This window comes from Chlamydotis macqueenii, chromosome 3 (assembly GCF_036417535.1).
Source record: "Chlamydotis macqueenii isolate bChlMac1 chromosome 3, bChlMac1.mat, whole genome shotgun sequence".
In the NCBI taxonomy this organism is placed as follows: domain Eukaryota; kingdom Metazoa; phylum Chordata; class Aves; order Otidiformes; family Otididae; genus Chlamydotis; species Chlamydotis macqueenii.
In genome coordinates, this window is record NC_141558.1 from 5,544,318 (window position 1) to 5,556,852 (window position 12,535).

At 38.9% G+C, this 12,535-nt stretch overlaps 1 protein-coding gene across 6 annotated transcripts in view; it reads right to left on the reverse strand.

Moving 5' to 3' along the window:
- Window positions 1-5,428: 5,428 nt before the first annotated feature.
- The window catches only part of SUPT3H (SPT3 homolog, SAGA and STAGA complex component), a 275,033-nt gene continuing 267,926 nt past the window's right edge, over window positions 5,429-12,535 (reverse strand). For all 6 annotated transcript variants that reach the window (XM_086743502.1, XM_086743501.1, XM_086743503.1 and 3 more), the window contains one exon: window positions 5,429-7,216. In XM_086743502.1, the coding sequence (XP_086599628.1) occupies window positions 7,175-7,216 (42 nt within the window). In that variant the 3' untranslated portion in view covers window positions 5,429-7,174. The remainder of the gene's footprint in view (window positions 7,217-12,535) is intronic.

Sequence of the window (12,535 nt, forward strand, 5' to 3'; positions counted from 1 at the left end):
CCCTTTCAAACAATATTCTATTGGACTTACTTAAAAAACAACAAGAAACCAACCACAAAAAAAAACCCCCACACTTGCAGGTTTGAAAATGCCTTTTTCACACAAGAGGTCAGAGATAATTTTTCTAAAACTCCATGAAGCTTCAAAATCTCTTAAAGATCCACAGTGTGACGTCAAACTTCGTGCAAGAGAGAAATGAGTAATACAGACAGAAAAGAAACCAAAGGTTGCAATTAAATTATTTTCACAAAGTAAAAATCTTTATCTTTACCAGGATAAATCTACTCTCACTGCAGAGAGAGGAAGGTATCAAAAAAGGATCAAGTTTGCTTTTGGATTTGAAAAAGCAGAGCTGGTTTTCGGTATTCAGTTTTCTTGGAAAAATATGAATACATATATATTCATATTTATGTAATATATATGCACATAAATAAATACATGTTCTATGCCTCTCTTGCTCACCTATGAATAAAGTTTTATTAACAGTCTCTTTAAGTGCTGCATTAATTTTTACCTGCCTTTAGGACCACCAAAGAAACCAACTAAGATGCAAAATCCTTTCAGACTATGCATCACAAATACATACCAAAGTGCAAATAAAACAAGCCTCAACAAAATAAAAATGAGTCCAGCACCATCTACAAGCCCAACTTCAACACTGTAAAAAAAACCTCATATGAAAACTAGCCATGGCACAAACTGGGAAGGTTTGGACTTTGGCCAAAAAATGCAAAACTTTGGCTGCTTATCCCAAATTTTATCTTCACTACCATAACACTGGGAAGACTGTAACTTGCAAGCATGCCCACACCTCCTATTGCAGTCCCTGGCCAAGCCTTTCCTTCTTCTCGTTTAGTTTGACAGAAGCGTACACTTGATCCCAAGGCAACATTAATTTCCTACATATGCCCCATTCACAGACATGAGGCTTCACAGACCTGTCCAAAGAGGTTTAACGGGGGATTGAAGCATACAGACCAACAGATACTTAAACTCCAGAGCCCTGGTGCCATAACCTGTGTGCGGATGGAGCTTTGGCCATTTCTTGGCTGAATTTGTTGCAGGGACAATATTCACGCTCTCTCTCTCTTCTGGACACATCAGCAGAGCAACGTGGATGAGCTGAGATGGCTACACCTATTTGGGTACCCTGAATAAAAGTAACCAACTCAGACTCTGCTTCAAAATACATTTGCCCTTAAAATGTGAAAGGTTCTTAACCCAGTAGTCAAAAACAACAGCTACAGAAAGACAGAGAGCTGCTTACCACTGTGTTGACTATGAAACCTGACCACATATGAGAAATAACTCTTCTTAACTATTTCACCACCAAACACATGACGACAAAGTTCTGATCACCAAAGTGTGGAAATAATCACAAAGTAACTGTCAAAGAGGAAAAAAAAAAATGTTTTCTCAAGTGACATTTAGCTGAGTCCAGTCAGACCAAGGTTATTTTATTTCATCTTACCTTGGAATATTCAGTGTTGTGCCTGTCGATCTTCCAGTGGAATAATCTGTCATGTTTTTCCTCTTGGGTTTGTGTCTAATTTGCACAGTGAGGAGACAAGTGGGATGCATAAGAGTTTGAGGGAGACCTCAAGGTTGACCTCAACTGTCAGTTGTACAAGTTCAGGCCCTACAGAAGTCATGTATCAATTTTGCCACGGTCCCAGAGAAGATGAGTAAGAGTAGCACCTTCCATGGAGATGCTAACTTTCAAAGACATCCTTTCCCAGGTAGTAAAAGCATCCCTTAATAATTGCTTCAGTTTATTTCTGTTCTGTGTACACCAAATTCTGCTAAACAGCAAAAATTTAAGACTAGCAAAATGTTGATAACATTCCAAAATAGAAGACTAAAAATTCTTTTAATAGTAAAGTAAGGGCAAGGTGACATGGAGAACATGAGACAGTTCATGTCTAATTTACTGAAATAATTTACTTGAAGCTACAACACAATTAGAGCATGCGCAGCAGGTTTCAGCACTGATGATCACCAGATATGCAACGACCTGAGCAAGTCAGCTCAGGGAGGGAAGCTCAGCTGGAGCTTTGCTCCTATAAAAGCCTTCTTTCTCCTTCAGATTTGTTTTCACCTAGGCTTAACACATCGCTGCTGCCATTTCATTTGCAGATCTGAAGAAATCATGTCAGTACAGGAAACGCTATAGTTTCTTTGGTTTTTTTTTTTATTTTGCAGATTAATTAAATACTTATGGAAATGAGAGCTAAACAGAAGTGGTTTGAGCCAACTTGCTTTATTGACTCTTGGCTATCTGAATCCTGCTATGGCTTCAGGTATCTTACACCCTCTCTTCTTCCACATCTAGCTATAGGCTGAAGATCAACCATCACACTTCAGCTGCAGTTTATTAGATTCAGACTGAGTTAATTTATTAAAAGGTAATGCTTTACTTTATCTTTGTGGACACCCATTGCAGCCCAATCAAAAGAAGGCATTTATGTTTCTTAATTGTGTTTCTCCTATTATTTCTTGCAGCTCTGGTGCACTGTGCAAAGGCAGGTTGGGAGGAGATCAAGGTAAGAACCCTCTGGCACTGCCAATGTAGGATTTTTTTTTAATGAGTACGTCCCTCGTGGTGATCCCTGATGCAGAAATTCAGCAGACTGTGGAGGAAGGAACGTGTCCCACAGTCCACATTTTGGTGGAAACGTACCGTTTATGTTTCTGCATGAGGTCATTAAGTGGCTGTGGCAAATTTCAGCCTGAAGGTTTTAAAGTGTCGAGTCCTGGATTGGATCCAAATTGAGTGACTGCATTCTTCCTCCCCAAATTCCTCTCATACATCCAGCTTGATACTCCTTGTGCCACTTTCTCTCCTAACCTGTGGGGCTGGGTTATGGGCTTTCTGATACACCGATCATTTTCTCGGCAGAGGGAAGATGACTCAGAGCTGAGAGCATCAGTATGAATTTGGGAAATCCAGGTTTTCTGAACCACTCCAGGTTTCCCAACACGGGGCCAGTCATTTAGCCTTTCTGTGCCTCAGAAGCAATGGAGATAACAACACATTCTTATTTCAAAGCGGTGCTGCAGGCACAAATACATGGAAGACTGTGAGGCACTCAGATATTACAGTAATCGAAGTCATACAAGTACCAAAGATGGGCAGATCACACCTTCACAAAACCAGTAAGGAAATCTGTAAAGCATCTGGATGAAGATTAGTCCAGAAATACACAGATATTAGTCGAAGACTCTTGTGCCAATTTTTCTGTCTGATAGGAATGAAGATGAATTATCAATAACAAATATAGAAAAGAGCCATAAAATGAAACTGTATCATTACAATTTTAGTTCTTGATTTTCTGTATTTATCTTTCCAGCTCTCTTCCACTACTAATCTATCTTGTTTAGGAAAAACAATATATAAGTATAGTGGAGCTTGATTACTGAGAATGGCTGCTATTAATGTAGTGCCTCAGAATGCTCTCTAGACAGTTAAAAGGCTTTTAACAGTAAAATATGAAGGTTTTCTTCAAATTTGCAGTCATCTGCCTTCTAAAACTTTCAGTTGCCAACATTACAGTGATTTATAGAAGTCAAAGTATCTGATTTTTGTCTCCCCACAATAGATGAGAGCTATTTTTTCTTATTATTTTGTAAAGGCAACATCATTATCTTAAGCAGGAAAAAAAAAAGTTAAGAGCTACATTAAAGGTAAAGCTTTTAAAATAATTTTTTAAGGCATCTGGCCTTATTTAAACCATCAAATTTACATCCAATTCCTTCAGGGATGGCTCCGTTGCATTGCGCTGGCTCTGTGCCCTCCGAATAAAGCCTTGGATTTAATGCACGCCACCCGCCACCGCCGCGTTTCCCCAGCTGCACCGCCGCGCAGTGTGGATATATAGTAGAGGTATAAAAAGCCTAACCTTGGACAAGATGATTCACTTTTAGGGAAAAAAAAAAAAAAAAAAATCCCTCTGTAACAGTGTAAGCTTCAACTAGAGGTTAGACTTGTGACAAATGTCACTATCTATTTATTCTTAAATTATTGGAAGAAGTGTTTATGTACTATGAAACATTCTGCATGAGCTAGACGGGAAGCTATAAAACATTTTACGAGATCCACACGCAGCTGATGGCAGAACGTGAATACAATGCTAAGGTTCATCTAAATTCCAGAAGTGCCAGAAAAACACTTTTTATTTTTTTTTTTCCCCCCAGTGAGATTTTCGCTTGACAAAGAGAAGCGTAGTCTGAAAACCCAGGGTGGGGCCAAATTCTGCAAGATGCTGAGTGTCTCCAAAGAAATATAAAGCACCATCAGCTTTCCCCAATTTCCAGATGAAGGCAAGTGCCTTTTAAAGGGCTTTATTTTCTCGGAAGGAAGCCTGAGGAAGGACAGGTCAGGAAATGAGACGAAGCCCAACTAGAAATCTGTGTTGTGCCTCCCTCACCTCCGACAATTTTCAAGCTGAGTTATTATCCCTGTTTTGTGGATGGCTGGACTAAGAAACAAAAAAAAAACCCCAGCCCTGGGTGATATAACCACACAGCAAGGCAGACACCGAACTGTGAGAAAAATCTCTTACGCCTTTAAATGTTACGCAGTCCTATTCCTACTGAAATGGGTTCTGTTTCCCTTCTCCAGGTGACTACTAACATGTTAAATCATCAGCAAAACTTGATTCAGCTGCTATAAAGCCTTGCAAGTTGAAATTCCACAAGCACAAAGCTATTCGCACGCAGCCATTAAGTGAATCCCAAACTGATTTTTATATGTATAATAAAGGAAAAAGCTTAAGAAAAAATGTGTAGTGCCAGCTTAAACAAACATCTCTGCTTCTGCAGCAACACGACACGCTCTCTGTGCAGCACGAGCCTTAGTGCTCTCATTTTTGTTTTAAATAGAATTAAGAAAGCTGTGAAGATGAGGGAAAAAAAAGCAATTACTTCCCCAAATGAGAATAAACTGGGTTAGTCCACGACAGAGAGACACAATCTACCTTGTTTTATTCTAAATTCAGCTCACTGACTTGTGCGGAGAAGGGAAAGGTTATTATATGGGTTTACTGGGCAAACCCAGATTTTATAAATAATTGCCTGTCAGCCCATTCAAGATAGACAAACATACAGCAGACCAACAAAAACATGATCCGTCATATTTCTGAGAGAAATGTATGTTGAGTCTTCATTCTCTGGGACTTTAAGTAGACTAGTAAAAAGTAAGTGCCAGTATTTTTCCTGCTTATGCATATTTTAAAATGTAAAATCTGGGAGAGATACAGCTACGGAAGGAATTTTGATTCCAGTACCCAGCGCCTGAAACGGTTTCTTCTGTCTCTATCCCTGCAGATCGAAACCAAATACAATAAATGCTGGTGTCCTCCTAAAAAGTCTGGATGTTTACAGCAAGCGTATAATTTTCCATGATTAAGGACGCCAACAAAAATAAGAGTGATGATAAAAAGAAAAGTTTAATGACATATTTCAAGAAGCACAGACGGAACATCAGAAACCTCCCCCTCCTCGTTTAATACATGGCATCGTACAGATTACTTGTAGTCCTTTACACACAGATTAATTCCAGAAAACAGAAGCATAAGCAGGTAAAAGAAAAAGAAATATTTATGAATGGCAGTAATATTCGATATACAAAGTTCACTTTTACAATACTTTGCTTGCAAAGAGGAGAGACACTTTTCTGTTTATTGAAAAATATAGATATATTTTTAAAGTTTTTGCAAGCAGGTTCAGGAAAGCAGGGCAACAAAACCACTTACAACTGACCACAGGAGCATACAACAGGAGTGAAAATTAAGACCTCACGTACTAAGCGCAAAGGAGGAGGCCGGCTGCACTATATAAAAGCAATATTTTGCTGATCTCCTCTCGATCCCTTGAGTGCTCTGTCTTAATTTGAGGTTTAAGTTCGATTTCAAGCCCGGGCTGGAGCAGACCCTGGGCCCACGGGGTACCGCAGGGACACGGGCAGGACGTGGCCGTAGCTCCTGCTGAGTGGCTGAAGGATGAGCCCTTTCCTCTGGTCAAGCATCGTGGTGGTTAGCTCTATATTTGTACAGTTTTTATGGGAAGAAATGAATGTGTTTGTGAGGCCAGCAACGGCTGGAGGAGCAGGGGACGGGAAGGAGCATAGAGGGAGGGACTGAGATTTAAAAAATAAGTCGGAAAAAAACCCAACGCGAACTAAAATATAAAAAAAAAAGGCAAAAAAGAGCCCATTTCTTTTTTAACCAAATCCAACAGTAATGCTGCCTTTGTCAACAACAGAGGCAACATCTGCTTCCTGAAGCAAACGCTGAGCAAGTACATAACGCTAAGCCTTTGCCTAGAACCACTGGGACAGGCACGGTTATTTAAATACTTTAGGATATATTTTTCTGAACAGAGGCCCGATCCAGTGCCAAATCACTGCAAAGGCTTTCCTTGATTTCAGAGAGTGATGGCTCGAGCCCGAGGAGAGGAATAGAATAAAAATAGAGATGGTAATACTGAGAATTTGGGGCTGACCACTTCGCCTATCCTTGGGTCCAAAAAAGATAAATCTCGAACTGGTAAAGTGTAGTTTACTTGAACATTTCTCTGAAAACATTTGGATCTGAACTTGGTATCACTTCAAAAAGCCCTTTACTAGATTAAACTGGGTTACATTGTCTGAACACTTAAAAATTAATTGGAAGAAATCAGTGGAAAAGAGTGGAAAATAGTTTTTCTTTTGGTGAGAATCACAAGGAAAAGCAGTGTCACCTTTACATAACCTATACAAACCTATATAACCCAGTCTATCCCTGGCCTCTTCCTGCCCCATCCCACTCTACAAAACAACATCTCTAGGAGAACACACAGACTTCCCAACACTTAAATAAAAAATGACATCGCCTTTAAGAAAGAGGCTGACAGCAGCAAACTTCAGCATTGTCTGATCTGCATTCTTGTCCACCTACACCCAATCCCAAACATCCTGCCATTAATTAGCTCAATGTTCCAGCTAGTAAACAAGAATAACGATTGAGGGGGCTGGAAAAAGAGACAAGAGTCAGCCAGCAGATAGTCACAACAAACCAGCCCACTCACTGGTACACGGCGACGCTGGAGCTTCTATTTTTTTTTTCCTTCCATGGAGAGGAAAAGCAAATCACCTTAATATAACACTGTCTTTCGTCTTGCTGCAGCCACATCCATATTAGCAGGCGAGAAAAGTCATCCCATTTCTGCGGTAGGCACTCTGTCAAAGAAAGAGAAAAATCTGTAATGAATTATCACATCAGCTTAACCAAGGGACGAAGGCAGAGAGAAAGGCAAGGCTTTCTTCCTGTTTTGTAGACTATTCCGGCTGCCGTCTAATAGCGTGCTTAATCTGAACATTTCTGGTGGGGAAGTTGTAAGCAACTGCTTTGTCTATTAAAAAATCAGTGCGGTTAACAAGTGGTTAGCGACTCTATTTCAGGAGAGCGAGAGATATGCAAAAATGTAACATCCTATTTTGTTAATTGCCTGCAAAATAGATGAGGCCAAAAATACAGTATTATGCTGAATCTGTTTGTCCTTTATAAGCACGTGTTCCCTATTCACTATGTCCAAGAATAATTTCTAACTTATCTTAATAGTCTATAAATTACTAAATAATTACAGTTTTCCAAATCCTAATTTATAGTCTGAATCTAAAGCTAGGTAAACAGACACTGGTATAATCCTCGCCCTCCAATACCAAACTAATCTCACAGATCCTCTGGTCCGTACAAAATAATTTGATATCCCATATATTGTAACCTGGGATCAAGTGTTTCCAAGAGCAAAGAAGCACAAGAGTTAAATAGCATTTGAGAAAATAATTTTAAAAGATCTTGTGGCACTAAAACAGCTTTCATGCATTTTTAACACGGCTTTCTGAATCAATATAGGAAACTATGCCTTTTTACGTCAGGCACACTGGAAACCCTATATTTTAAGGGGATATTCTCAGATTAAAAATGCATTGCTATTTTATTTTTTGTGATATTGTTATCTTCAAAAAGGAAAGGAGCTTAAATACTTTTGCTTTATTTGGTTCACCTTCAGCAGTCATTCAGTTTTGAAAATGAAAATATAGCCATCTACTTCATTACACTTACTGCTTCATCAGATTTATTTTATACTTCTTGAGTTCAAGCACTTAGCAAGTGTCATATTAGCTACCATTTGTAGTGGTTCTACCAATTTCCTAATAAATTTCAGCAAGATCAATTTCTCCTCTCTTAAACTAGAATTAGCAGAGTATCATTAAGCGTAAAGGATAACCTCAAGCAGTTTTGGATATAAATAGTATTTATACCAACCCGTAAGGAAATAGTTTCAAAAACAGCAAGCATGTATTCAGAGAGACATTTACAGACACCGAATATGCAAAAGGAAATATGTACAAGATGTTCATTGCAACATCCTTTACATTCACACCATACTTCAACATAGAGACCTAGCAGCATATGGCATTAAAGTCAAAGAGCAGAAGATTAGCTCTAGGATATACAGTCATCAGACATGACAGTACCACCGCAAACAAAAATAAATGATACATCCAAAGACGCTATACCCAAACACAAAATGCACAAAAACAGGCTAGCCAATAATTTTGAAAGTATCCAATATATTCCCACAACCACAAGCAGCAAGTCCAAGGGAGTTTGGATCTGCAGTTTGCCCAAACCATGATGGCTGGCATTTCGAAGTGGATGCAAAAGCAACGTTTTTAGCTCCTTGATCCCAATATTTTCACAGAGCTTTATGACCCAAGTGACAACCTTGAACACGTAAACAAAATATTCAGGGCTATTGTGCAGTTTGCTGGAAGATAAATGGACCCAAGTGTAAAGCTGGATCCACATGAAGGATAAAAGGTTGAATTTTATGAAAGGAATTTTGGTTGCAAAGCAAAGTTGGGCTTGGCTGGGCTCACCTGGGAAATAATGAAGTTCAACATTTTCCAACATGGGCAATATTATACGGTTAGTTATACCCCTGAAAAGGTCATTTTAGAAGCAAATTTCAGAGGAGGGAGGATAACACCTTCAGAAACTCGGACACATCCACCAGTCTATATTTAGCAATATATTATAACTAGTGTGGCTATAGTTAGGATTGAAAACTATTTCCTACTTAACTCCCTGTTTCACATACTTTAAACTTTCTGAAACATTTGCCCTTGGGCTGAAATTTCCTCTGCTTTAATCTCTGCCTGAAGTTCAATTTCTTTGGAAAGGACCAACAAAATTCCTTAAGCCATTTTGAAGTTCAGCAATAACAAAAACAACACATTTTTCCTACCCAAGCCAGTGCAAGTGATTCTGATATACGCATATTTTATTATGGAATTTAGCCATAAATTGAAGCATTTTACCCAGAAACAATCTTTACCTTCGACCTCATCTTAAAGGTAACTGTTTTGAAAATCAGTATTTCAGAGGAGGGAGTTTGATTCATCCCATTCCATAAGAAGATAACACTTCATTCTTATTTTGATACATTACTAGATAATAAAGGTTAACCTCCAAAATGCTTTTATGCATAGTAAAACTATTTTACAGTCATCCCGTAGTTCTACCATATATCTTTAAGATATATACAGCTGAATCTGTGATACTAAAAGACTTATCCTTACATGCCAAGAACTGTGAAGAGAAACAGCAAGGTGTTTTGTATAAACCTTGCACGTCTATGTGCCCTTGCAAGAGAGTTTATATGTACGTGGCAGTCATTTAATGTGGCTTGACATAATGTTAAGGGTTTGCACCACTTTTGGGTGCTTTATGCCACTTTGACAGTATCTAATTATTTAAAAAAAATATTACTTGGCTCAGAATTACAGATAGAGGATGTAAGATTAAAATGGGAAGCCATAGCTGTATCCATCTTCCTGGACAGGTCTTGCTATAGTCCGATGTCAGGAGATAACATAACCCCAGGGTCCCTCCTGGAGCCCTTTTTGGAAAAGCGTCTACTGCATCCAAATTTTTTGTATGCTCGCTCTCAAAATTTACTGTCTACCAGCCTGTGCTTTGTTTTTTCCTGCTGTGGGCTGACTCTTTGCCATGGCTGAAGGTCCATCAGCCTGTTACTGTACTGCACTGTGCGCAGGTGGTCAAGGGACCACCTTTTAGACATGGGAAATCACCTAGCTTGGCACAAATTACACAGTTCACCTTCCCAGAATGGATTCCATGCTCTGGAAAGTTGATATAACCTTGTTTGGCCAATTTAGCTCTCAGAGAAGCTCTTCTTGCTCCTTACTGTCATATGACAAGATTTTACATCCCCTTCTCTGACCTAATGAAAGGTGAAAGGAGAGATTGCTGCTATCCACAACCAGAGGCTAAGCAGGTTGGACCAAAATGAAAGCGGAAACATGACCTCCATCCTACCCAGTCCACCCTTGCTCCCATTTAGGGAAGAGGTATAATAATTTTGCTGCTTAGTCATCTACTTGCCAACACTGACGGCAGCCCATCTACCACGTGAAGAACCCTCTCATGGCTTCTCCAGCATCGTCTATTTGCCTATAGTACAGGAACCCTACCTTGACAATATTGCTCCTTCAAGTTATCCAAGCACATCAGATTCTGATATAAACATCTCCTCCGGGAATGTTATCATTATTTAATAAATGAAGGTAGTTTTTTTTTTCCCAACAGTCTGAAAGGAGGTACAATGAAGCAGAAAAGATGAGCAATGTTCACTGCTGTCAGTCACCTAAAACAAGATCAAGCTTTGCCCTTTTTTTGGTGGAAGAAGGGAAAACTAACAGCTTAAAAAGGCCACCTGGAACAAGAAACCTTGGTCAACGAACTCCTCACACTTCATGAAAAATCATCCATTTTCTACTCTTTTATGGTCCCATGTCTGTCCTGTAGTGGTAGCCCAAGGTAGCGTATTATGAAGGACCACAAAGAACCACTCCATGAACAGGGCAGCAAAACTCCTGTCCCCACAGCAGCTTACATGAAATCAAACAGTTTACTAAAGAGTTCATAGGATCCAGTTGGGGCAGATATTGATGTGTTTATTAACAGAAAATATATTAAAGCTGTGATTTCCAGAAACAAGTCAAAGTCAAACCTGAAGATGTGAGTACTCCTCAATTAGGTAACATATCAGACTAGAAAACTAAGACATCTGAACAGGCACCTTAGCTAGGAATGGTTTCCAGTTACAATTTACACTAATGCATAATTTCACAGCTGTAGCATAATGAGAAAGAATAATTTTGGCAAGAGAAAGAAACAGCTGTGATTTTTGAGTGGGTTGATGTTTAATTCTTATTTGGGATAAATTTGGAAAGTCTAGGGCAAAACATCTCCAGTGGGCATCCCAGACACTAAAGTTTATTGGGCCAAATCCTGCATTGGTTTAAATCTGCAGTTGTGCTTACATTAAAGCTAAGGCACAATGTCAGACCACAGGTCTGTTGTATCACTTCTTAAAGATGATAAATTCTGAATTATAGGTCCTGTGTACGCAAGTTACAGAACGGCACTTTTAAAACTCGAAGTCTCCCTTTCTCGGTGTCCTCTTGTATGTGTGTGGGCAAGTGGTTTAATTACAACGCATAAAGTGGAATGGCAGACAGAGCCCTCAAAATCAAAGAGCAAGTCCTGGCTGAACTTCATTAGCAAACACAAATACAAATAGGCACATCTTGTTTGCGACATGCCATGGTCCTTTCCTCCTTTGGTAATTTTACTCTGTTCTCTGATATTTGCATAAATGTAAATTGAACCATATGACTCGCACAGGCTTACGACAAGGGAATCACATGCAAAACTTGTTTTCATTAAATAATTCTCTCCATGCAGCCTTACAATATTACTGTGAAAATCAGGGAGGACTGGATCTCAGACAGTGAAAGCCTTTATTTAAGAACAGTGGAGGGAGCCCTGCCCTTTAAATAAGAGACTTTCTTGGATCAGACACTGGCTGGCAGGATGGAAAAAAGGATGTAGCATTAACTTTCATTCCATTCCAAACAACCTGGAACCCATAAAACACAAAGATTCTCTAATTTAAAATCTGCTCCTTCTCTCCTCGTGTCTTCTTTCCATTTTATTTTGGGAATGTTAACTTTGAAATTTCATTAGCCCGCCATAATATCAAACAAGTCATCCTCGACAGACTCATAGCTCTTTGTACATAAAAACATCTATGTTAAAACTCCTGTGATTAAAAGGTTACTCCTCTAATTTTTCCCAGCCTACATAGACAGACCACATGCAAAGAAGTGTCAGCTTATTTAGAAATTAAAATAATAATTAGTTTAGGAGGCAAAATACAAGCAACATTGTTTAAAAAAAAAAATCCATATGTTGTTTAGAATTAGTTGCTTCTGTTTAACTTTAAATACATTTTGTGTGGCTATAAAAATCTCCTTATTAAAAACGCATACATGTTACAAAAGAAATATAATGGATAGTTCTCTCTCCAATTTAAAACAATAGCATTGAAGGCTCTAATTCTACAAACCCATCTTTAATCAGTAGCTAAAGCACATGTCTGATATTTCTCAGAGGGTGAGGGA